Below are 26,440 nucleotides of genomic sequence, written 5' to 3' on the forward strand. Positions count from 1 at the left end.
CAGTCTCCTTGGCTATTGGGCTCAATCCTGGATGGGTCACCACTCAGACACAGTGCACCAGCATGCTGGCACTCATTTTGCTGACCTCGGAAGGATGACAGGCCGAGTTAACCCCACCTGGTATTAATTCAACACCCGAGTGGGATTTGAACTCAGGACCTGAGGATCCAAAAGCCCGCCACCCTAACCATTACGTCAACACAAGGCATAGAGGGGTGGACAGCTTAGAACTCTGTTCTTCAATGCACAGTCCACGAGCCACTAGAAGCTCCGAGTGGCTTAAAGTGCGGCCCCTGAAGTGCGCCCGACAATACACAAATGTGAAAACACCCCATCATAATCCGCCATAAATGTAATCAAATTGACCCATAAGTTTCAAATGAGTGTTCCAATGCGAAGCATAAAAGTAACGTAAATATTAGTGGTTAGCACAATAAAAACAATTATGCTTGCAGCCCAGTTAACGACAACGAAGAAGAGTATGTGGGGGCAGGGCCTAAAAGCAGCCATTACAGTGTCCTGCGAAGGTGGTGTGGCAGCTCTCACACTGATGTCTTATCAGCAAAAGTGGTCCACCTCAAAAAAATGGTGCAGATCACTGGCTTAGAAGAACTGGTAGGAGAGCGCGCCAATCAGTCTTCCAGATGCGCCGATGCCCGAACCGGAAGTCAGACTCACTCTCATCATTGGTGCTCACTCATCAATTCACACTTGGTAAACATCTCCGCATGAGTTGGAAGGAGGCATTACTCCTGCAGTGGACTAAAATAGACTTGTTCGAGTTTTTTTTTGTTTGAGGCAACAAGGAAACTTTGTGTGACTTGAATAGTGTTCGACTTATTCATTTAACAAGCCTGTAATGAGAATAAATAAGTAAACAAAAAGACACCATCTTGTAAAAATTACTGCAGTATTTTTATGCAGTACGTGCTAACGAATAAAATAGCTTTGTTTTGCAATCGTAAAATCAGAGCACGTCTGGAGAATAACATTTACAACATGGATGGGTGATGTGGAAGGACATGTCAGCGGCTGTTAAAGCCGAGGATTACCCGCTTTTTACATCACACTTTGCACAATCTGAAATGCCCGAAATAAGGATCAATCCAAAATCACTTTGCAGACACCTCGTGACATAAACTTGCACCTTGTTTTCTTACCATACCATCAGTTTCAAAAATGTTTTATGTACAAATTTGTACGAACAAACAAAATTCATGTCCACAACTTTGTTGTCCCACTCCACATGGAACAAACCACACCCAAAACCTACAGCCCTCAGTAAACCTCAATGTATATCTCGACTTTCACCCCTCCCACCCCTTCCCCCAGACTTCTTTACGTTCGATCAATAATGATCTCCAACATAAAACTGCAACAACAATAATATTACAAATATCATTTGAGGATTTATATGCAATTCCTGTTTCAACAGAACTTTTCCCGATCTCAAATATTTATACATTTTTAAGAAGCATTTTTCACTCTGCTCAATGAAGCCCCTACCCTTTCCCTCAACTTTATTTTTCAACAGGAACAGTTCCCACAACCCTTTACACTCTTCATTATTTCCTCCAATGCACTCTTCCTCTCCATCTCTCTGTCTGGCTTTAGACTTCCATTGTCCACTCTGTTGTCTCTCAAATTTCCAGCCAGCTGTTTGTGCCAGAGTTCAGCATAAAGACTTGAAGGAGATGAAAGCAGTTCCCAATGTGTGCCTTTCTCAACGACTTTACCCTAAAAGAAAAATAAGGAAACGATTATTATTTCATATGCAACCTATGGCTGCTGGTTGCATCATTTCTGGGAGCACGGCTGCATCACTGATGCAGTTCTCCTTTTTCATTAAGCTGGTACTCGTTTTGCCGACCTCGGAAGGATGACAGGCTGAATCAACCCCCCTGGTGTTACTTAATGGAATGACAGAGGCTCAAACTCAAAACCCGACGATTTTAAGCCGGCCACCTTAACTCGAAAGCCAACACCAGGCTTCGGGGATAAAATATTAAAATAAAAGAGAGAGGGGGAAAAATTGAATTAAAGTCCGGCTAAGGACATGCTGTAATAAAGAAGAAGCAGTGCTGTCAGACAAACAAGCATTATGAAATAACAATTTATATCTCAAACCCAGGAGCAACAGGTTCCCCCCCCCCCATTTGGACATGATCAAACAGCTACACAACTGACTGTGGCTGAAGTTGCAGAATGGAAAAGTCCCTTTGTTGTTGTTGTTGTTGTTTTTTCTTCTTCTTTTTTTGTATACATAGTCGAGGCTCATGGAAGAGCTAGTACAATAAATTGATCAGCACATAACAGGATGCACAAGGACAAGTAGAGAGAGGAGGGAAACACCAACAACAGAGTAGAAGGCCCATGCACCTTAAATGGCTTTTAATGTTCAAGGAAAGTTCTTCGAATAATCCTTTTTGGAAGCACTTCTAAAATCTCAACAACAACAAAAAAATCTGCAGCTCATTGTTTGAGAGTGGCCAAACTGATGTTTAGGCAAATTTCAGTGAGCATCCACAAGGAGGATGTTTCTTAGGATGAAAGAGATACATGTGATTATAATGCTGGAAAGAAAGAGAAAAATAAAGAAAAGGAGAGAAGAAACGCATGAAAAAAAAATACATCTGTCTGTTCTGCAGGATGAGAGACAATAATTGTTCGACAACAACTGTTCTGGGAGTCGAGGCAGGAATCAAGTAAACGACAAATTGCTGCACAACCGATATTTATATTAACAAGTAAATATAGGCAAGACAACCAGATATATTAATACTGTAGTTGGTCTAGAGAAAATAGGTGAACCACAAGAAAAGATATTTCATACACCAAAAACATTTGTAAGAAGAAGAGACATTGAAAATAGATTAAATTGCAGAGCTTCAATGGATTATACAGAGAATACGGAAAATAGGAACACTGCCTTTAGGAACACCGTTTTCTCAGAATCTAGTGCAGTACTGTAGTTATAAACACTTAAAAAGCACCAAATAAGAACAGAAAAGCACCTCATGAAACTCAACAACACAGACATCAACACAAGACAGTTAAAGAAAATGGTGCTCCTGAAAACCAAATCTATTTAAGATGCACCTTGGACTACCAGGATCTGGATGAGTCTGAGTTGAAGGAATACTTTCCTACAGAATAATGAAGCAACAAAACAACAAAAATCTGATTGATATTAAATAAGGGAAGTGTGTGTGTGTGTGTGTGTGTGTGTGTGTGTGTGTGTGTGTGTGTGTGTGTGTGTGTGTGTGTGTGTGTGTGTGTGTGTGTGTGTGTGTGTGTGTGTGTGTGTGTGTGTGTGTGTGTGTGTGTGTGTGTGTGTGTGTGTGTGTGTGTGTGTGTGTGTGTGTGTGTGTGTGTGTGTGTGTGTAAATCATGGGAAAATAAAGGAAAAAAAAAAGAGGGCTCCAACAAATTTTGCACACATGTTGGTTATACTTAAGATAACCCCCTGCCTCCTCCCCACTCCGTACCCTCTGCAAGGAGTAGAGCTGGGGGTGGGGGGGGAGGAGGGGGGATGAATTGCTCACGCTCCCGAAGAGAGCCGGTGTTCTCCCAGTTGTTCCCAATTTATTTATTTATCCGATTTAGGTTAGCCTGTTTCATGCTCCCAACTGAACTCATATGTTGTTATCCTCACCATTGAAGAGGGTATTGCATTTGGGGCCGTTTGTTCCTTGTCAAATCGAAGATTCACAAGTATATTGGTTGGTCTGGTCTGTCTGTCTGTCTGTCTGTATCTGTATGTAAATCACCGACAGGTCACATTTTTACTCCGATCTTCATGAAACTTCACCACCTAGTAGACGTAGTGACAAGCTGGAACACTTGTTTTTGAGGTCAATGGCACATAAATCATCAATTTAAAAGATTCATTTGAGATGTACAGTGCCTTCAGAAAGTATTCACACATCTCTACTTTTGTCACATTTTGTTGTGTTGCAGCCTGAATTTAAAATGGTTAAATTAAAATTTTTGTCACCAATCTACACAAAATACCCCATAATGACACAGTGAAAACACGTTTTTAGAATTTTTTACAAATTAGTTAAAAATGAAAAGCTGAAATGTCTTGTGTCAATAAGTATTCAACCCGTTTTATATGGCACTAAATTGAGCTCAGGTGCATCCAATTTCCTTTGATCATCCTTGAGATGTCTCTACAACTTTACGGGAGTCCACCTGTGGCCAATTCAATTGAATGGACATGATATAGAAAGAAACACACCTTTCTATATAATGAGCCACAGCTGATAGTACATTTCAGAGCAGAAACTCTACCATGGAGTCCAAGCAACTGTCTGGAGAACTCTGAATTAGAATTGTGAGGAGGCATAGATCTGAGGAAGGGTACAAAACAATTTCTAGGGTGTTGAAAGTTGCCAATCGCACAGTGAGCTCCATCATTAGAAAATGGAAAGAAAATGGAACTACCTACACTCTTCTGCGAGTTGGCTGTCTGACCAAACTGAGCAACCGGGCAAGAAGGACCATGATCACGGAGGTGACAAAGAACTCAATGACCACTGTAACAGAACTACAGAGTTCCTTGGCTGAGATAGGAGAACCTGCCGAAAGGACAACAGTCTCTGCAGCACTTCACAAATCTAGGCTTTATGGGAGAGTGGCCAGACGGAAGCCATCCTGAGAAAAAGGCACATGACAACACACCTGGAATTTGCAAAAAGGCATATGAAAGAATGAGAGCATGAGACAAACAATTCTGTGGTCTGACGAGACAAAAATTTAACTTTTTGGCCTGAATGCAAAGCACGACGTCTGGCAGAAAACGAGCACAGCTCACAACTGATCTAACACCATCCTGACAGTGAAGCATTGTGGTGGCAGCATCATGCTATTTTTTTTTTTTTTTTTTTTTTTGTATACCTTGGTCGAGGCTCGTATGAGAGCAAACACACAACTCACACCAAGGAGGCATGAGACAAGAGGGGCGGGAGTGGAAGGGACAAAACAGTGGGGAACAGACACATTAGGTGAACTGTGGAAGGGAGAGGGATGGGGATGGGACGGGGAACATGGCGAAGAGAAGATGGACATTTCAGGGACTTTCAGGAAGGAAAGCAGGAGAAATGAAGGAAGTGGGCTTGGGTGGATTATTGGGGGTAGAAAAGATCGAGGATTTGGATGGGGGAAGATAAGAGGTGGTGGTGAACAGCTGTTTTGAAAGCCTGGAGGGAAGAATGGGAAAGAATAGAGTGAGGAAGTTTATTCCAAAGGTGGGAAAAAAGAGGAATGAAAGAGTGAAGGATGCTATGAGGATGTTTTTTCAGCGGCAGGGACGGGGAGACTTGTATGGATAGAGGGAACAATCAATGGAGCCAAATAAAGGGAAATCCTTGAGGAGAACCTGCTTCAGAGTGCAAAAGACCTCAGACTGCGGTGAAGATTTACGTTCCAGCAGGACAATGAACCCAAGCATACAACTAAAGTGACACAGGAATGGCTTCACAACAAGAACATGAAAGTCCTTGAGTGGCCAGGCCAAAGCCCAGACTTGAATCCCACTGAGAATCTGTGGAAAGACTTGAAGATTGCTGTTCACTGACATTCCCCATCCAACTTGATAGAGGTTGAGAAAATCTGCAAAGAATGGGAGAAAATCCCCAAATCCACTCCACCCTCTGCCCTACCATCGGTCATCCCTCAGACCGGCAAGCAGCAGCTTCTTCGCTCACTGCAGATCTGGGTAAAATCACAAACTGGTCCAACACTTGGAACATATTGTTACGGCTGTGGAAATTCGAAAACCACCATTCAGGACCCTCAGGTGAAATATCTTCATAGGTACATGTGTAGTTAGCCCCAAACCCGTTGCATAGAGGGAATTTATGTGATTCATTCGGGCTGCGACGCTTTGAGATAGCCATTTTTCTGTTCTATCTTTATTTTGAACCAACCACGTCTCAACCGCCATCACACAACAACCACATTAACCACCACGCCAGCCATCGTCACCAACTACAACCATGTTCCAACCCTCAGACAACAACAACAACGCAAACAGCCACGACCTTTACCTTCACAACTCAATCCCGCAAACATCGCATCACCGCCATTCCCAACGGCACCATAACCATCAACCCTCACCACCGAAAAGCCTCCACCACCTTCGCCTCTCTCCTTCACAACCAACAACCACACCACCTGTGAACAAGGAACGTCGGGCTGACCCGGGCCCGTTCGGCGATTGGTGCCGAACGCACCGAGCCGCGAGCGTGAATAGCGGCCTTTCCGAGGGAATTTTCGGATCAAAAACGCTACACGCCCACTTCTCCTCCGTCCAATTAGCGAGCGCGGGGTGGCTTGGCCCCGCCTCCAGGGAGCGTGTGTGTGAAGTCGATATATGCAAATTCTTGGATCAGGGGAGGTTCACGCCCCCGTTTCCTCCGACCAATGGGCGAGCATGGCTCCGCCCCTGAGGTCATTCTGATCCGAAAATTTGCATATACGCTTCTTCTGCTGCCTATAAAATGGCGAGCGAAGAGTGGAAGAGTGGCAGAGTCGGGTCGGTCGGGTGAGGAGAGTGCGGAACGGAGAAGAGTCGCGGTGGAACTGCAGACAAGGGAGCTCGGGTCCGAGGCGAGAAGGACGGCGGTCGGCGACGAGGTCGCGGTGTGGGATCGCTCGTCTCGGGACCCAAGCCAGCCAGCCTCTCCCCTCCCCCAGGGCATCAACAATCTCCCTTTCCCCCGCGCTGAGATAGTGCAAAAGGGGCCCCTTCCCCCCCCCCTACCCCACACGTCGTGCCAACAAAACCCGCCAAGGAGCACGGAGTCGGGGCACAGCCGCGCGGCCACATCTGCGGCTCACCCGCCAACGCGTCACGAGGACGCGGGTAGGACCCCCCCGGTCTCGCGGACCTGGCCGCTCCTCCAGGTCATGCGCACATTTGGCCTACAGGCCTGTCTGCCCCCTTGTCTATGAGGGTGGCTTCTTTCCTTTGCTTTTGTGTAAATGTGTGTTGGCACCGTCTGCAAAGTAGAACTGTATAAGTGTTGCCGTGTGTAGGCATAGTCGGTATTAACTCTGCGTCGTTGTTGCTTTATGTGCATTCTGACTGCATGGCTGTATATACGTGTTTTCCGTGTGCCAGGAAATAAATGTGCATTGTGTTGAACTGCACCCGTTTCGCTTTGTCTTTTCTCCATTGACTCTCCATCCTGCTTCACGTAAAGGGTTCGTAGCGGATGCAAGATCCTGGTAATTAATCTGAACCGTTGAGGTCGACCATAACACCGCTTGGTTATCCCGATAGTACGGAACGGGCCGCCCAAGCGGCTCGTGTCCGGAGTCGACCTGCGGCGAGGTACGATCGCCCGGTTTACCATCCGCATGGGTACTTAGGTAGGTCGAGTTTGGCGAACAACCCTATCCTACGCGGGTGGCCGATTGGCACGATTGTGGTGAGGTCGAAAGGCCCACCCGTGACTGGCTCCGGGCGATAGTTCCCGGAGGGTCACGACTGAATTGTCCGTCAGGTGGGCGACGTGCCGCGATCCGAGTTACGTGGCCGTCCGCACGCCGGCGGGCGTGAATTCGCAACAATATCTTTCAATCCGGACAAATTTCACACTCTCACTATGTCTCTCCGGAAGGACTGTTTAGAACCCCCCCCCATCCACTTTCTCGACAATCCTCTGTAAGAAGTCCTTTCTTTCAAGCTTCTGGGTCTCACTATCTGCCATGACCTTTCCTGGGAAAGCCACATTTCAAACCTCGCCTCCAAAGCCAGTCGCCGACTGGGAATCCTCCATCGTGCAAAGTCCTTCCTCGGCCCACCTGAGCTCCTGACCACTTACAAAGCTTTCGTCCGCAGCCTGATGGAGTACTGCTCTCCCTTCTGGCCTGGTGCTCCTGCCTCCCACCTTTCTCGGCTTCACGCTGTGGAAACCAAGGTATTTCGGATCATTGGCATCTCCCGCAATGAGGCTGAGTCTTTGGGCCTCTCACTCTCTCACCGCAGGCTGGTCGGAGGTCTTTCTGTCTTCTACTGTCTCCTCTCCAGACTCGCCCCCCCTCCACCCTGCTCTCTCTGAGATTTGTCCCCACCACATTTCCGCAGGGCGCTCAAGGTCCGCCAACAAACCCCTTCTGGTAAAACTACCAAAATCACGAATAAAACTCTCAAATACAAAAAATAAAAACTTCCATTCCTCTTTTTTTCCCCACCTTTGGAATAAACTCCCTCACTCTATTCAATCCCATTCTTCCCTCACTCTATTCATTCCCATTCTTCCCTCCAGGCCTTCAAAACAGCTGTTCACCACCACCTCTTATCATCCCCCATCCAAATCCTCGATACCCCCGATAATCCACCCAAGCCCACCTCCTTCAAATTCCCTGCTTTCCTTCCTGAAAGTCCCTGTAATGTCCATCTTGTATTGCCAGTGTTCCCCTCCCCATCCCTCTCCCTTCCACAGATCTCCTGGTGTCTCTGTTCCCCTGTTTTGTCCTTCCCACTCCCACCCCTCTTGTCTCATGCCCCCCTTGCTGTGCGTTGTGTGTTAGCTCTCACATGAGCCTCGACAAGGTATACAATTTTTTTTTAATAATAATCCAGATGTGCAAAGCTGACAGACACACCAAGAAGACTCGAAGCTGTAATCACTGTCCATGGTGCTTCTACAAAGTATTGATTCGGGGAGCTGAATACTTCTTGTAAATGACATCTATTTGCCATTAGTGGTTGTTATAGTGCTGTATATTACCACGGAATTGTATCGCTATACTTTAGGTTGAACACCATGTTACCGCAAGATGTGTTTGTCAAGCCCAGAGTCATGCATTGGAATACCTTGTAATGTATGTGCGTGTTTATTTGGACGATGTTTGAAAGTAGGTTAAGCGGCTTTTATTCGAACGGAGGAACAGCTGCATAATCTAGGCACGGCAAACTCGGCTTTCGAGCCCAGCAGAGGCAACAAGGTATTTCTTCATTACAATTCAGTGCATAAATATGTCGGCCATCGATGGAACAAAGTGTTGTGGTTTCAAAAGTCCTTTTTAATGTCAAGCTTTAGTATTATTTAGTTTTGGTTCTCTCCTCAGCCCTCATGTTTCTGGGACCAAGCCATGTGTTTTTGAGTTCATGTATCATGCTATATGTCTCTGTCAATTGGAAAGTTGAACTGTTGAGGAAAATCAGATAATGTCACATTTTTCTAACTATTGCTATTTTGTTTGCACCGTAATAGTTTCTACGGTGTCAGTGAGAGTTTGCAACTTCCCTACGGTGTGCAATCGCTGTGTTAGGAGAAGAATAAAGTTCAAGACACCCGTATTGAGATCTTTGCTCGTGATTATGCTGAGGCATCGACCCTTATTGATGCAAGACATTTCAGATTTTCATTTTTAATTAATTTGTAAAAATTTCTAAAAACATTTTCACTTTCTCATTATGGGGTATTTTGTGTAGATCGGTAACAAAATTTTTTAATTGAATCCATTTTAACTTCAGGCCGGAACACAACAAAATGTGACAGCAGTCAAGGGGCATGAATCCTTTCTGACTTTACTGTGTATATAAAACCCAAAAAAAACATGGGTGGACGGTGAACCCTCGTCAAGGTGAAGTTTTGGTCAACCCGTGATTGTTAATTATGTACTGTTTGAACGTGCCGTATGTCCGTTAATTACTTATTATGGGACCTTGACGACATCTATTAATTATGACCTCTTGGAACATACCTTTTTACATGTACACCTTTTAAACCCCTGCAGACCATTTTGAACCTTTTTAAGATCAGTTAGAACCTGAAAACCCATTAAGTCCCCTTAGACCCCAAAACAGAATCCATAACGATGCTCATTTTTATTGAATTTCCTTCTGCTCCTGGTTCTACACTCCTCCCCCCCCCCACCCCCTCTCTCTTTTTTCCAAAAAAGAATCTACATTAAATATTAACACTTCTTCAAGAAAAATAATTTAAAGAATGCATTTAAACCCTTGTATCTCTTTCACAAGTCCACAAACCCCCTTCGGCCCCCACCCACCCCCGCTCCTTCCCACCCCCACTCATACAGGGCCGTGTTTCTCTGTGTTTTACAAGCATTCTAGTCTTCCATCCCAGAATCTACATCTTCGTTTGTCAAAGTTGGGAATATGGAATCAGGAAAAGCATCCACCCCCACCCCACCACCTCCAAGCTTCATGCTCCCCCCCCTTTCTGCATCTCTCCTCACCCCACCCTCTCAGTGCTTCTCCCTCACCCCCTCAACAACCTTCCCCACACCCCACACACTCAAACCTTCCCCCTCACCCCACACACTCAAACCTTCCCCCTCACATCACATACTCAAATCTTCACCCGCACCCTACACACTCAAACCTTTCCCCCACAAACCTTCCCCCACACCCCACACACCTTCCCACACACTCAAACCTTCCCCCACACACCACACTCTCAAACCTTCCCCCACACCCCACACATTCAAACCTTCTCCCACACATTCAAACCTTCCCCCACACCCCACTCAAACTTTCCCACACACCCCACCTTGCCCCCACAAAGCCTTCCCCCCCACCCTCCCCTCATGCACAGATTCATCCAATCTCATTCCTTTTTTCATATGAAATCCTTCCTATTCATCCCAGTTCATATGAAATCCTTCCTTTTCTCCAACAACCTCATCTCATATCACCAATTTGGTTTTAGACCCTTGTATCCCTTTCAGAAATTTATTTCAAAAGTTTATCTTTGTATTTCTTTCAAAGTTTCACACACTCCACCTTGGACATGCGACTTCTACTAACATGCTGCTTGGACAATGGATGGAGGCCCTCGATGTCAAACATGAGATCAGGGCCTTCTCTCTGGACATATCTTGTGCTTATAATGCAGTCTGGTATCCTGCCTTGCTCTCCAAACTCTCTGACCATGGCATCCAAGGCCATCTCCACACATGGCTTACTGACTTCCTCTATTCTTGTAGCCATCGTGCGGCACTCAACATAATCCTTTCATCTCCTCTCCCTGTTAAGGTTGGTGTTCCCCAAGGCAGTGTTCTGGGCCCAGTCCTATTCCTGGCCATCAATGATCTCTCTGACTGTCTGAAAAATCCTCTATCTATTTGCTGAGGAATCCACCCTCTGCCATGATATTGCTCATCTTTCAGACAAGAAAGCTGAAGTCTCTCCCTCTCTTCAGACATTGAAAAAAAAAAAACACAAGCTGTAGATGATCTTAAAGTTAAAGGCCGAGCAAGAGGATTAGGAAGGGATCATGCAACCTGGAAAGCAGCCATAAGGTGAGCTACGATTTACACATGCAAGCATGGAAACAGCCGTAAAACGATGATAGTCAAAACCTTGGAATATGTCTTTCAATCCTGACAAATCTCACTCTCACTATCTCTCTCCAAAAGAAGAGACTATCTCTCTCAACCCTCGACTCTGAATCTGCTACTGAACCGCATGGCATCAGCTCACGTGTCCTAAAAACTTTCACTTTCTCTCCAAAAGGACCGTCTGGCAAAGCCTCTTATCTACTTTCTTAACAATCCTCTTGAGGAATTTTAGTCATTCAAACTCCTGGGTCTCACCATTAGCCACAATCTTTCTTGGGCAAACCACATTTCAAAGTTGGCCTCCAGTCACCGACTGGGCATCCTCCATTGTACAAAGACCTTCCTTGGCACACATGAACTCCTACCTACCTACAAGGTCTTCATCCACAGCTTGATGGAGTACTGCTCTCTAATTTGGGTTGGCTCCCCTGCCTCACATCTTGCTCAGCTTGATGCTGTGGAAACCAAGGCCTTCAAGATCATTGGAATCTCCTGCGCTGAAGGTGAGTCTATGGGTCTACCACTTCGCCATCACAGATAGGTCGGTGGTCTCTGTCTTCTACCACCTCCTTTCTGGTCTTGCACTCTCTGTTCTTGATGTGGTTTATCACCCTAAGGTTTCTGCAGGACACACAAGGTCCACCATCAACCCCCTTCTGCTAAAACTACCTAAATCCAGGATCACTGCTCACGTACCTCCACTCATTTGCACCTCTTTTTTTCCCACCTGTGGAACCAACTTCAACATCCTCTTCAATCTCATTCTTCCCTTCAAGTCTTCAAGACAGCTGTTTACCACCATCTCAGAATGTCCCCAATCCAAACCCATTTTCTACCCTAATTAACCCCACCCAAATCCCTCATCCTTCCAATTTCCCCACTTGGAGTTTCCTTCTGTATCCATTCTGTCCACCCCATGTATGCATGTTTTGCATCCTGTTTTTGTCTGTTACATCCTGATCAGTTCAGTGTACTCACTCCTCCACAAGCCACGACTATGTATAAAACAAAAAAATTAAATATAAAAAACCCTAAGAGCCTTTAAGGCCCATAATACCCTGTAAATCTTAACCTATAGACCCCAGAGACCCTTTTATACCCTTTCGAGCCCTAAGACCCCATCGGACATTCACACCTTTTAATACCCTTTTCGACGTAACATCCTTTTGACCCCTTTAGATAATTCACTCCATTTAGACCTTAAATGACAGCCATTAAACCATTTCGACTCTTTAGAACTTTCGACCTCAACAACGTTTCAAACCTTTAACCTTTACAACTCAACAATTTAGACCTCTCATTTACAATCGATGATCTTTCTTTTAGTACATCCTTCCATTTATTTTCCACACAAAATACACCACAAAAAACAAGTCCTGGCAAGGATCTGCAATCTGAGATTGCTCTTTCGAGTTAATTACTGTATTAATTTGTTTATAATATACTCCTGTTCCCATAAAAGCAAAAGTGTACCAAAACTGAATATCTTTCTCCAGCATCACCATGAGTTTTGTAGAACTTTTATTGAAACTTCACCATGAGCCTCAAATCTCTCTTCAAAAGAAAAAAAAAATATTTTTTTTGTTTTAATAAAATTAATGCTTTCAAAAAGCTTTAGCCTTTTTTATTTATTCCAAAAACATCCTCAAAAACACTGTCAATGATCAAGAATGGCAATCAGTGGAGCGCATACCTCCACCAGGCTGAATATCCCATGTTTTGTATCCCACCGATAGGCTGGATCTGCATCTGGACCTTAACCAAAATATAATCAGCTTGTTATTGTCACCTACCCAACTCATCCACCCAGTTTTTTTTCAAAATCCATCCACCACTTTTTGAAATATCATGCTATATATCGTTTTTGGCCCCATCTCTCAATGGTGAAGAATCACTTGAAGGCTAAAAAAATTCTCATATCCAGATCTTCACCAAAACTGAATCAATTTGGCCTTGTCACACACCCAACCTGTCCACCAAGTTTCGTGTGAATCCATCAATAACTTTTTGAGATATCATGCTCACAGATAAACAGAGGTAAAAACATGACCTCTGTCCACCTTCGGTGGCAAATGACGATTCATATATAGGAGAAAATAAAAAACTAGAAAGAAAGAAGGGTTCTTGTGCAAAAATCTGCCAGTTAAACCACAATTGATGGTGTAAATTAGACGATTGTGCAAACAGGTTGGCGGCAACACACACCTCATGAAGAACGATTATCTCGTTGGCAGAAACCACAGTGGAAAGACGGTGAGCAATTTGAATCGTTGTTCTGTTTCGCATCACAGTGGCCATTGCTGTCAGGATTTGCTGTAAAGAAGAAAAACGAATGTCAAATTTTAACTGCAATACTCAACTCGGTTCAAGAAAAAAAAAAAAACTTGGGGATTTTCAAGCATGAGGATCCGATTTAGAATGAACATCAAAAACAATAATAATCAGAAATGCTGAATATAAGAATGGTTGAAGTGAAAGTTACACTTTTGGTGATGGCTGTGGGGTTTGTGGGGCCAATTATGAACGTACTTGAGCAAGATGAAGAATGGGAGAATTTTGATTAATGAGGGACTTCACTTTCTTGAAATTCATCGTTGTCTTGCACCACAGTTCTGTTACAATTCTCTATCATAGAAAACTGTGCATACCCATGCAAAAATAAATTGGGTTTGTGATGCTGTGGATGATGATGAAAATCCTGATGCTGGGCCAAATTATTGCATGAATTAGTCACAAATGTAGTTTTGCTCATACACTAAGGTCCCTTGCAGACAGTATTGTCAACCAGGAATGCTGCTACTCAGGAAAGAAGACGAGTATGACAAGTGTTGCCAGAAAAAGGATAAGCAAAGGGTGGTATAGAGGCAGGATATGGACATGATTGGTGGTGCATTTTTCTATATATTACTCAAGCATCTCAAAATTAATGGCAGAATAATTGGAAGTACATACACAGATTGTTGTGGCAGAATGCACACCATTTCTTGCATCATTATCAAATTAAAAGATGGTATCTCCATTTGGTAACAAATCTGGGGTAGTATGTTGTTATATTATGAAGGATTTCTTCGACCTCATCTCCCTAAGCTATGGTTTTGACAGGTCCTATCAAAATGCTGGAGGGTTTATCAATAATACATGCACATACATATACAGAAACATACTTAACAAGCCCGATCTTAACACCAATGAAAGGCAATTTCAAATAATTACAATTTTTTCAGAGTGCAATTTACCACACAGACGTGTCGTTTGTTCATCCTGAGGCATTTATTCAACTGTAATTTCAAGGCAGTTAATCCAAGCAGTGTCACATTTAACAAAATAAGGAGTACAGCTTGAAAAAGTAGGCATCAAATAAGCTTTTCATTCACCTGCTCCGTGAGCGAATCCAACGAAGAAGTTGCCTCGTCCAAAATCAAGATTGGAGGGTCCTTCAAAACAGCACGGGCAATAGAGACTCGCTGTTTTTCACCACCTGAAGGAATGGATAAATCACCTCTATAAACCCCTAAAATCATGACAAATTCAAGGCGATCCACACAATAATAAGTTTGCATTGGAGTTGTTTAAATAATGATGAAAAGTTTACATTATTTTAATCTTGGTGATGAAGTGTATTAATTGATACTATAATGTGTAAACGGGTTGGTTGTTTGTTCGTAAAACTCCTTTTGTAGTTTTGGCTGATCTTAACAAAAATTGCCATACTGTCAGACCCTGCTATTTGCGGGGGATACGTTCCTGGAAAATGCTGCAAATAGCGAATAGCGGGGCATTGTTTCAATGGAAAAAGGGGGTGTAGGTTTCTGGGGGTTCATGGCCCGCGAATGGTGAAGCCGCAAATTGTTTGTGGGAAAAAGGGGGATAGGTTCCCAGCGGCTCCTGATTCATAGGGGAAACTTTTTCAATTTAAAAATATTTTTAACCACGAATGTACATGATTACAGTTTCATAAAAAAAGAGGAAACACGATATCATTTCCAATGTTTATTGAAGGAACACGATTAACAGTTTATTAAAAGTGACCAGAGAGTTGGTGTCAAAGCCACCCAATGCTCGCCTGTTTATACATTTATCGTTTTTAAAAGACGTCTAATAATATTTTTTGTAAAGCATTGCAGTGAAGTCTGATCCAAATAATTTTAAAGCAATATATGTATTTGTATATTGTAATCAGTAAACACATATGTATTAAATGAATGGCAAGCGTCTAGTATAAACAGGCGAGCATTGGGTGGCTTTGAAACCATCTTAGGTTGAAATTTTAAAATTTTTAAAAATCATTTGTTAATTTCAACTTCACTACACCAATAGTATACCCCAAAGGAACCTCCATGCCAAATATCAGCATCCGAGTACACATATTAAATGAATGGCAAGCTTCTAAATAACTTGCACCAAAAACTTTAACATTGATGTGCTACAAAAAAGTTAAGTTCAAAACAGGTCAAAAATTTTAAACATTTGAAATGAATTTTAATTTTAACTTCACTACATCAATAATATACCCCAAAGGAACCTCCATGCCAAATATCAGCATCCGAGTACACATATTAAATGAATGGCAAGCTTCTATATAACTTGCACCAAAAACTTTAACATTTTCACGCTCACGCTGACGCTCAAGCCGGGGGTATCGCTATAGCTCTCTGTTCTTCGAACAGGCGAGCTAAAAAGTGATAAACCAACTGTACCGTAAAAGTAAAAAAAAATAAAAAACCAGCAGGTACCGTTTCAAATTATTATTGGCACAAACACAAGCAACTTTTCAAATGATAATTATGATCATCATTTAAAATCCAGTGAACTCGATTGAGTCGTCTGAAGACAACACAAGTGAGGGTGCAAATTCATTGTGCACCAAAAGGAATGGAGGTAAGGGCACTGAAGCAGGTGCGGATCCGAATGAGTCACTCACCAAAGGGGATGCAGGATAGACAGGTTTGGCAGGATAGGGACCCTATCATAGGGTGCTGGTGCTCTGAAGAGTGGACGGACCAGGGCGGAAGAATTCCGTGATCGAGAGCTGCCTGGTAGATTGCTGCAGATTTCAATGTAGCGCCTTGTATGGGAGCATCACGTCATCCAACCCACTCCTGAACTTGAAATAACGCTCCATGACCAGATTGGCATGCAACAGCCTACTGGTAACTGACCGCATATCCTGCAGTCAGTTATTCTCACCCAAGAACTTGACCGTGAGTTTGGACCTCGAACCTCTTCTTCCTCATTACTGCCTGCGTCCTCCTCCTCCACCTCCTCAACCTTTGTAATGGCTCCAAACTCCTCCTCAGAGAGCTCCTTGACATGTGAGGCAATAAGAGCATCCAACTCCTCAGGCTCCATGTCGTCAAAGTAACCCGGACATGGGTGACCACTTTGGTGCTCGGTCAGTACAGCGCTTGCCGCAACACTTTCTTGGATCACCTTCTCGTTCTTCCATTTGTTGCGAATGGTGGATTTGTTTACTTCATAGTGTCTGCCCACAAGAGACACACTCTGTCCTTTTAACAGCCAGTCCAGAAAATCCACTTTGTGACTCAGGCCCATCACTTTCTTCTGCCTCTTGGCAGTCGGCGCATCTCTAGCACTGGTCTTGCGCTTGGGAGCCATGTTTGATGAATGAGCAAATGAGTGGAACGAGAGGCAAAACACTGGTGAAAGCAGTGAGACGCGAATAAGACACAGGACACGCTGCAGGAATTGTGGGTAGTTGCGGGAGGGGTGAGTAATCTGCCCATTGTTTGTGGGGTATGTTGGCAGATGGAACGCTTTACCTGATGTACTCAGCTGGGGCCTGGGGGTAGATGTGCTGACACATTTTAATTATGCAAGTGTCATGCTAACATTTTACTCAGCAGGTGTTAGATGCAGTGAAATGTTTTAATTGTGCGACTTGAGGGGAGAAACATCTTCAGCAGCTCATAATAGATGCGGTGAAGCATTTTTACTTACTTATGCAAGGGTCCTTGCTAACATTCTATATTTTAATTGTGCAACTCGAGTGGGAGGAAGGAGGGAAGCTTCTTTGGCAGCTCGTAATATATGCAGTGAAGTGTCTTTCTCAGAATAATTAACAAGCCGTGCAGCTCTGTTCTAACACGCCTGGAGGAAAATATTCTTTAGAACTGTTATGTATGCAGCTCGTGAAAGATGTTTTTGTGAACAGTACTGTATGTAGATACAGCTCACTTATGGCATGGCTCATGGAAGTTAAGTTTTAGAACTGTTTTATGTGTGCAGCTCGTGGAATTTTTATTTATTTAGTCTGTGAAAAACCACGAATACACAAAGTACAGTGCCACAAATGTTGAAGCAGGTCGCATTTTGTAAATCGTGAATAGGCGGGGTCTGCAAATAGCAAATCCACAAATAGCAGGATCCGACAGTACTATACTCACAGGCTGCAATGTCTTGAATGTTTTCTTCATTTTGATATTTATTTTTAATTATATTTCAAGTCGACATAATGTACAAATTGAGATCACCTAAAAGGATCATCCTAAATGATATCACCCTGCTTGTATTGTAAGTCAAAGTTCTATGTGATCACAAAAGTATATTCACGAAATTAAAGACTGTCAAAGTATTTCCTGATATGCATGATAAGCAAATGTTTTGGAAATATTTGTTTTGTAAATTTCATATCGTGGCAATGTCCTGGCCAGAGCAAAAAGCCTGAAGAAAGACATCTCAACTCATTAACTTTATGGAAATGAAGAATAAAATGCATATGAACTCCACCAAAAAAATATATGTAATTCTTCTGAACACGCATCTGTACTTGAGAATTAATCAGCTCTAGATATCCATTTCTGGGAGGGAAAAACCAATAAAGTGCAAAAAACACAGTGTCCAGGAAAGTTTTCCACTTGACAATATCGTGTTTATTATGGAGCTCTGGCATCAAGATCAGTGCATCACAATTAAAGAACTTGCAACAGAGTTGGCAAAATCCATGAGTACTGTACAAAGTGTTCCAAAAAAGACCTGAACAAATTTGGTTGTTAATATTGCCGTGTCCAGGGGTTTTGCCTCTACCTGGGCAGATAGCAAACGATTTCCCTTGGAGGCTTACAGCCGAGATCCTCGGAGATTATGGCACGCACGGGAAAGAAAGGGTGGCAATGACGGAGCAGACGGAAGCACTGCACAAGGGGGTTTATCTGAAACCCATGACAAATAGACAGACACAAGCAACTGAAATAAATATGGGGGTTTAATGACAATAAATTAAATATTTACAATGGCAATAATTCAAAACGGGAGAATCAAGAAAAAAACGGAACGCGAGGTAAAACTAAATTCCTATTTGAGGTGCCTCCACACAGACAAGGCGACAGAATAAATAAAGGAAAAATCCTTCCTTTCTCCTGGCACTTAGCTTCGGGTCCAGAATTGAGTTTCGGTAGCTTGAAGGTCACCAAACCGCTTCGTCACTGAGCGGTAAAATGTGCCCAAAATGGCGTGCAAGCGCTCTGAGTGGGCAAACGTACAGGAGGCAATTCGGGCGGCGATACTCAACACCAGGGCTCAGAGACCGCCGTGCAGCTTCTTTCGTCGATTGCACTTGCCGACGCTGCTGCTCTGCAGAATGGTGCTGTTTCTTACCCCGACGGCACAACATGAGGCCTCGAGGCTGGTCTCACACGATCCAGTCAACAGGCAATGGCCAGCGTCTTGCTCCAGCGAGCCAATTCGCCTCAGCACGAACACGAGAATCGTGCAGTCTTCTTCACCACGTCGAGGGAAAGCCAGCCGTAATGCCCTTCTCTTTCAACTGCCTTCTTGTCGCCGCACGCGTCCTCTCTTATGTGTCCTCACTCCCTTCAACCGACTGACGTCACATCCATTAATCATCCACTCCGGGGACATGGTTTCGCCAGCTATCACCCCTGGATGCGGGGCTTTCTGCCTGCTTGGACGTGCAGCTCGGTTGTTGTTGTTTTAAGGACGTGATCCCTTTTTAATCACCGGTCTTGAATTACAAAAATATAGGAAAACGTGACAGGGGGCAATTACATACTGGGAGAAATTATCCTTTCCATACCTAATTAAACACAACACCACCCTCTGTGTGGTGACACGTAACACTTAAGCTCACAGGTTCACTCCTCAAGTGACATGGAGATGTCTGACACGTCCACGGACCACGCTACTCTATACAATCCTATCTTTCCTTTGAAATCCCTCCATATACCCCATAAACATAACAATATATTCAGTAAAACAAATTATGCGATACCCTTTGTTTTCTATAACACAGAAACTCACAAAGTTTTCTTTACTTTCAGGTCTGGTGCTTCAATGGAAAAGAAAATGGCGGCTCCACAGGAGAAAGCTTCGTGCGTCAAACAGTTTATCGAGATGAGATCCGACACGCAAGTTCAGCGAAATTTCCTTACAAGGTATGAAAGGAATCTGCCATCACGGACTGGTACAAGAGGTTTGTGGAGACTGGAAGTTGTCAGAAACACAAAAGTACTGGTCGACCAAGCACAAGTGCAGCAGACGTTGAACAGTGTGTGAATCATTTCAACAAAGTCCCAGAAAATCAATCTTACGTGCATCCAGAGAACTGGGACTACCAATCACCACTGTACACAGGACTTTGCATAAAAGACTGAAGCTTTATGCCTTTAAGGTGCAGATCCTGCAGGAACTCAAACCAAATAACGGATCCAAAGGCAAGGCATTTGCCTTGGAAATGCTCAGTCACATAGAGGATGACGAAGATTACCTGAAAAAGGTCATGTTCACAGACGAAGCTTGCTATCATGCATCAGTATCGGGGAAGGTCAACCAGCACAATGTGAGAATCTGGGGCTCCGAAAACCCCCACGTGGTCATTGAACACATATGCGACAGTCCAATAGTCAATGTGTGATGTTGGCCTTCTCCATGACCGCTTGGTGGGTCCGTTTTTCTTTGTGGAGGATACAGTGACCTCAGCAATTTACATGAACACGTTTGTAAGGATTCACCTTACCACAGATTGAAGACCTCCAATAGGACGGTGCTCCCCCTCATTGGGCCTTAGTCAGTCGATCAGTCTTGAATGAAAAATTTCCAGGTCGCTGGATTGGCGGAGACAGACCAACCACCTGGCCCCCACGAGATCACCAGACATAACCTCCTCCTTGATTTTTTTTTTTCTTTGAGGGTTTGTCAAAGATGTCTACAAAACCAAGGTGGCAAACCTACAGGATCTCTGTATCATATAAAACAAAGGGTATCGTTTTATAATTTGTGATTCTAAATATATTAACAACCAAAGCCGGCTGGCTCTTTTTGCAACACCCTGTATAATTGCACTGTCACTGCGGATCTGGGAGAGATGGGGGAAGGGGGATGGGGGATGGGGGGGGGAGAAAGGTGATGGAAAAATGGGTGCCAAACATCCTCAAAAAAGCAAAAACTGTACCGAGCGAGTTTGCCTGCATAAATATCATCCAAATTTTTCTTTTTCTTTAAACATGAAGATGACATTTGCTTGGAATGCCTGGTGCCGCAGAGATGAACCACAACGGAAGTCTAGTTTAACAGAGTGGAAAAGGCCGATTTTTTTTCATTATCCAAACGGAAAAAACACCAAGGGAACATTAATATGCTTCACATGTTTTTGTTCATCACATTGGAATTATGCTAAACCGAATGGCTCCAGAGGATGTAATAGTGAATGGTGAGCACTGCCATATCGTTTTATGTGATCACAACCCAGGCAAAAATAGTATTCCTTTCCTGTAGGAATTATCTGCAGATTACTGTGGATGGAGAGTGTAGGAGACCAAAGTTGGTGTCAAAGCCACCCAATGCTTGCCTGTTTATACATTTATCGTTTTTAAAAGACGTCTAATAATTAATATTTTTTTATAATTCTCTTACAATTTTTTTTTGGGGGGGAGGGGGGGGTTGGAAATCACTTAAAACATGTAGAAATGCAAAAAAAAAATTTTCTCTAACAATTTGTTTTTTTGGGGGGGGTTTGGAAATCACTTAAAACATGTAGAAATGCAAAAAAAAAAAAACATTTCTCTAACAATTTTTTTTTGGGGGGGGACCAAGTCCAAAATCTAATGGCATGATCCTTGGACCATACCTTACCCCCCCTCACCAAGTTTCGTCGAAATCCTAATGACTTAAAACATGTAGAAATTCAAAAAAGAAATCGAAATTTTGCTGAAAAAAAAAAGTTGCAAAAATTTTTTTTTTCCTCTAACTTTTTTGGGGGGGGTGGAAATCACTTAAAACATGTAAAAATGCAAAAAAATAATTTTCTCTAACAATTTTTTTTTTGGGGGGGGGGGGTTGGAAATCACTTAAAACATGTAGAAATGCAAAAAAAAAAAAAAAAAAAAAAAAAAAAATCGAAATTTTGTTGAAAAAAAAGTTGCAAAAATTTTTTTTCTCTAACAATTTTTTTTTGGGGGGGGGGTGGAAATCATTGAAAACATGTAGAAATGCAAAAAAATTCTAAATTTTTTTTGGGGGGGACCAAGTCCAAAATCTAATGGCATGATCCTTGGACCATACCTAACCCCCCCACCAAGTTTCGTCGAAATCCGTCGAGGAGTTTTTCCGTAATACAAAAAATTTAACATTTTCACGCTCAGGCTCACGCCTGGGGTATCGCTATAGCTCTCTGTTCTTCGAACAGGCGAGCTAAAAAATAGCATTCCTTTCCTCTAGGAATTATCTGCAGACTACTGTGGATAGAGAATGTAGGAGAAAAATAGCATTACTAACTATAGTGTAGGAGAGTACAACTCTCATATACTATAGTTTTAACTGCAGCATTTTTGCCTGGGAATGTTGTGTTGTACGAAGAATGCCATGTTTGTGACTTATTAGTTCTGTTTGTGGAAGGTTATACCTCACTCAACTTCCATTTATTCCATAGCTGCTGAAGAGCTTAACACAGTTAAGTCACATTTATTGTTTTAAGGACAGTGCAGAAAGAAGGCTTCTGTGCTGGGATCAACATGTTGGTAAAATGCTGGTGAAGATGCATTGAAGCTTATGGAGATCATGTAGAACAATGCATCAAATTACATAAACAAATGTCGTATGATTTGTGTGCCAGATGCACCTTTAGCCTGAGATGACCGCAAAATGAACTTCTCCAACAGTAGTTTTGAACAGATTTTACGGGGAAAGAAAAAAAAAATACAAAACCTCAGTATCAAGCACAATAAAAATTGCCCATTTGTAAATCATTGCAACCTTTCAAATCTTGCATGGAAGTTGTTCAATGTGCAAGACAAAGCTGGTCTGAAAATTTTCTGCAGGAGGTCAGTCTAATTCCAAGAGCAGCGAGCGCTTTGACCCCGCAGCACACACCAACCCCTCTGCACACAACTACCCTCTTCTTACAAATCTTTAAACTTTTGCTTTTCTGCAAAATCTTTATAACCTCGACTAACTTGACAAACCTGACAGCTGTAGACCTCTCTCCCCGACTGGTGTGTCATAACCTAGAGGCATGGAGGCCACAGCAGACTCCAAACCAGCCAACTGTGCAGCCCAATTGACCTTCTCACGAGTTGAAGACAGATCACCATATTGTAGATTGTAGTAAAGGGAGTCGTGGAATAGAACAGTGTCCTGATAAGAGGCAAAAAGGCAAATTATGAAAGAGAGCAGATATTGATTGACGATGACATATTATGATGAAATGTGTCAAATTCAGTGACCACTAAAAATAAAAGAAATCAAAATTTAACGAGACATAATTCGACGTCACCTCATCGACTGATATGCCTCTGCCCACATTATTATATCATTTTACATACTTGTACCAAGTTTGATTTTAAATCCCTTCAGCTTTTCGGAACTATCACATTTTTATCTGACGTGACCTCTGACCTCTTGATGCCAAAATCTAATCAGCTCAACTTTGCATTATAATACAGCACAAACTTATACGAAATTTGGTCAATATCCCATCACTGGTTCACAAGTTAGCACGATAACAAAATTTTTACCTCTGACTTTTGACCTCTTGACCCCATAATCTGATCAGTTTATCTTTACATCATTATACAATATACATACTTGTACCAAGTTTGACTTGGATCCCTTCAGCCTTCCTTAAGTTGATACAGTGACGGACTGACAACCATCAAACATAATGCCTCTGGAGACATGACAGGCTACAGCCTGTGAGGGTTACACAAAACAATAAGCCATGCCTGTGGAACAACAGCAATGTGTTTTCGGAGACTGTCGATGTCCACATTCCGTGTATCAGTGCCAGCCACCAACACCTGACCTTTTTCTGGTTCGTAGAAGCGAAAAAGGAGACGGACGATTGTAGACTTCCTGTTTACAACACACACCCAGACTTCTCACTACAAATGTTTCTAAACTCAAGCGAGTTATACTTCCACGATCGATTTACATACGCTTGAGGCAATGAAAAGTTATCCGAGTTCCAAGTAGATCCAGCACTCAGTAAATTTTTTGCCAAAATTATTGAGCCGGATCTGAACCGAGTTTTATCTATCAAGTCAGATCTTTAGAAAGATGTTTTTACATCATTTCTTCAACATTAACACATCACATCCTTATTATCAAGATCACGCAATATTAAAAATGCACCTGCAGTTTATGTGACCATTTTATCGATGTCTCAACATCTTATTTCTCCTAAAATTGGAGACACACCATGATACATTTCAAAGACAGCCTTTGTAAGACCAGGAATTAAAATAAACCTCATCATACATTATTGTTTACATTTCTGGTCTACCTCCCAAGGCTCACCCAGATCCACTACTGCCAACTATTGCAAGGCTCTTTCCAGCAGGCACATGAAATGACAACCCCTGCAGGACCTTCTGACCCTCCACATATCCAAAGTGAACGTCATTGAACTCCACATGCGCTCCCCCTGGTGGAATCACAAGTCGTGGAGCTGCTGGACGTGTCTGATAGGAGTAGAACAGTTTTTAAATGGCAAAGAAAGTTTTGAGGAAGAATCGTTTCATTTACATGCTTGAGCATCGAGTGAGCTTAAAAATAGAAAATTAAAATAATATAATGATATTAAAATAAATATTGGGTGTATGACCACATAGAAGCTGGAGATGCGTGGAGATGATTTCAACCTTGATGCTTGGCTGAAGGGCAAGGAGTGAGAACATGGAGTCCATATCGATGAGGGCTTGGCGTGTCTCTCTGTAGACTGTGCCCAGGAAGTTTAGAGGAAGAGAAAGCTGGAAGAGCAGTCCGTTCACCATCACAAGGTCACCAACTGTCATAGAGCCTGAATGAGAGAAATGACAGCTTAAAAGAGATGGTAATTCATCAACGACCCCCTCATCCCCTCCAACAACAACAACAACAACAACAAAAAACACAGGAAATGGAAATCCTAAGGGAACGATATTCAAGGAAGGTTAAAGTAAATGGAAACCATGAAAGAACATGATGAAAGAGAAGAAACTATGTGGAAACAAAAAAAGAGGCATTGACATACAAAATTAATGAAGATAAACAAAGAAAAAAAAAAAAACTTGAAGGGCACTTGGTAGAGCACATACCTTCACCACGTAATGCCTGATCCACGAGAACATATCAGGCTCAATACATTTTTGAAATATCATGCTTTACAGTACAATATCGTTTTTGGCACTATCTCGGTGAAGAATCAATTTGAAAATTAACTAATTTTCATATCCAGATCCGGATTCAGATCTTCAAAAAAAATCAAATAGATTCGTCCTTGCAACACACCCAACCTGTCCACCAAGCTTCGTCCGAATCCGTTCACAACTTTGAGATATCGTGCTATATATCATTTTTAGCCATATCTCTCAATGGTGAAGAATCACTTTTAAAATTCGAATTGTCGGATTCGGATCCGGATCCGGACCTTCACAAAACTCTAATCAGTTCGTCCTTGTCACATACCGAACCTGTCCACAAAATTTCATCCGGATCCATCCACAACCTTTTGAGATATCCTGTACACAAACGGATAAACAAACAGACAGACAGACAGACAGAAAGAGGTGAAAACATAACCTCCTTCACCTTCAGTGGCAGAGGTAATTATAGCACAATTTTTGATCATGGAAGAAGAAAAGAAAAAGATGAAATCACTCATCTTCTCGTACCATTGATAATGTTGCCAGCAGCCAGCAACATAATGGCAGTAAGTCCAATACTGAATGCTGCTTGCTGGCTGAGGTTGAGTAGAGCGAGACTGGACGAAGTTTTTAGAGCTGAATGTTCATAGCGGGCAAGGAGACGATCATATTGTTCAGCCTCATATTTCTCTGCATTGAAATACTAGCAAAGAAAAATGGAGATAGTGAATACAACAAGATTGGTTTTGTGGAAAGTGGAGGGAGCAGAAGAAAAAAAAAAGTCATGGTCTTGACGAATTAATCTTCAAGTCCAAAAATACAACTGAGGACCAGATTAACACCGATAATAGTATTAGCCAGATAGTAATACATCACAAATTGATATGAGAGAGGCTATGACTGGCTGGACAACCAGATACAAAAACTTGAACTCGGGGCCATCTACATACTGTACAAGCAAGGATGTTGAGAGTAAAAGTGGGGATGGGGGTGACGCTTTGAAGTAGTCATCTGTGCAAACACAATAATTTACTTTTTATGAGTAATTAATTTTCCTTCCCTGCCATTCTCCCTTTCTCCCCCCCAAGTAATTTAAAAATAAGAATCCGATGTTAATGAAAGTCCTTTGGGCTGGTAATAAAAAATAAAAATAAAAATCACGGATGTTTTTTTTCAATGTTTGTGGAATGCAAGGATGGCCTTTCTCTACCTTATTGCAATGCACTGAAACCAAAGCATCGATTGGCATTCACAAAGGTTGGTCAGATGATACAATTGGGTGCAAACTACACAAGGGACAACAAAGAAGAAAACAGGAAGAGGGGGAGGGGGGGGAAGATGAAAATGAAAGACAAACTTCCCAACTGTATCCAAATCAGCATTGATTGGACATGCAAATTGTTTCGATTATGAAACATTATTTTCTCAACATTCAGGTAAACTAGCTTTGTTCTTTTGCATTAAGGTAAAACGGAAAAACTGGGAAAGAGCAAGATTGATGAGAAATAAGCAACTGGCTTGTT

At 42.6% G+C, this 26,440-nt stretch overlaps 1 protein-coding gene across 1 annotated transcript in view; it reads right to left on the reverse strand.

Moving 5' to 3' along the window:
• Positions 1 to 893: 893 nt before the first annotated feature.
• Positions 894 to 26,440, reverse strand: part of ABCB7 (ATP binding cassette subfamily B member 7) — a 51,394-nt gene continuing 25,847 nt past the window's right edge. Inside the window, exons 8-15 of the mRNA XM_085848640.1 lie at positions 25,446 to 25,620; positions 24,435 to 24,592; positions 24,091 to 24,254; positions 23,517 to 23,646; positions 22,758 to 22,929; positions 14,697 to 14,800; positions 13,528 to 13,635; positions 894 to 1,737 (exon numbers count right to left, since the gene is read on the reverse strand). Of these exons, the coding sequence (XP_085704766.1) occupies positions 1,528 to 1,737; positions 13,528 to 13,635; positions 14,697 to 14,800; positions 22,758 to 22,929; positions 23,517 to 23,646; positions 24,091 to 24,254; positions 24,435 to 24,592; positions 25,446 to 25,620 (1,221 nt within the window). The 3' untranslated portion in view covers positions 894 to 1,527. The remainder of the gene's footprint in view (positions 1,738 to 13,527; positions 13,636 to 14,696; positions 14,801 to 22,757; positions 22,930 to 23,516; positions 23,647 to 24,090; positions 24,255 to 24,434; positions 24,593 to 25,445; positions 25,621 to 26,440) is intronic.

Source organism: Eptatretus burgeri, chromosome 12 (assembly GCF_056783735.1).
Source record: "Eptatretus burgeri isolate ZD-2024b chromosome 12, Ebu_testis_v1, whole genome shotgun sequence".
Lineage (NCBI taxonomy): Eukaryota > Metazoa > Chordata > Myxini > Myxiniformes > Myxinidae > Eptatretus > Eptatretus burgeri.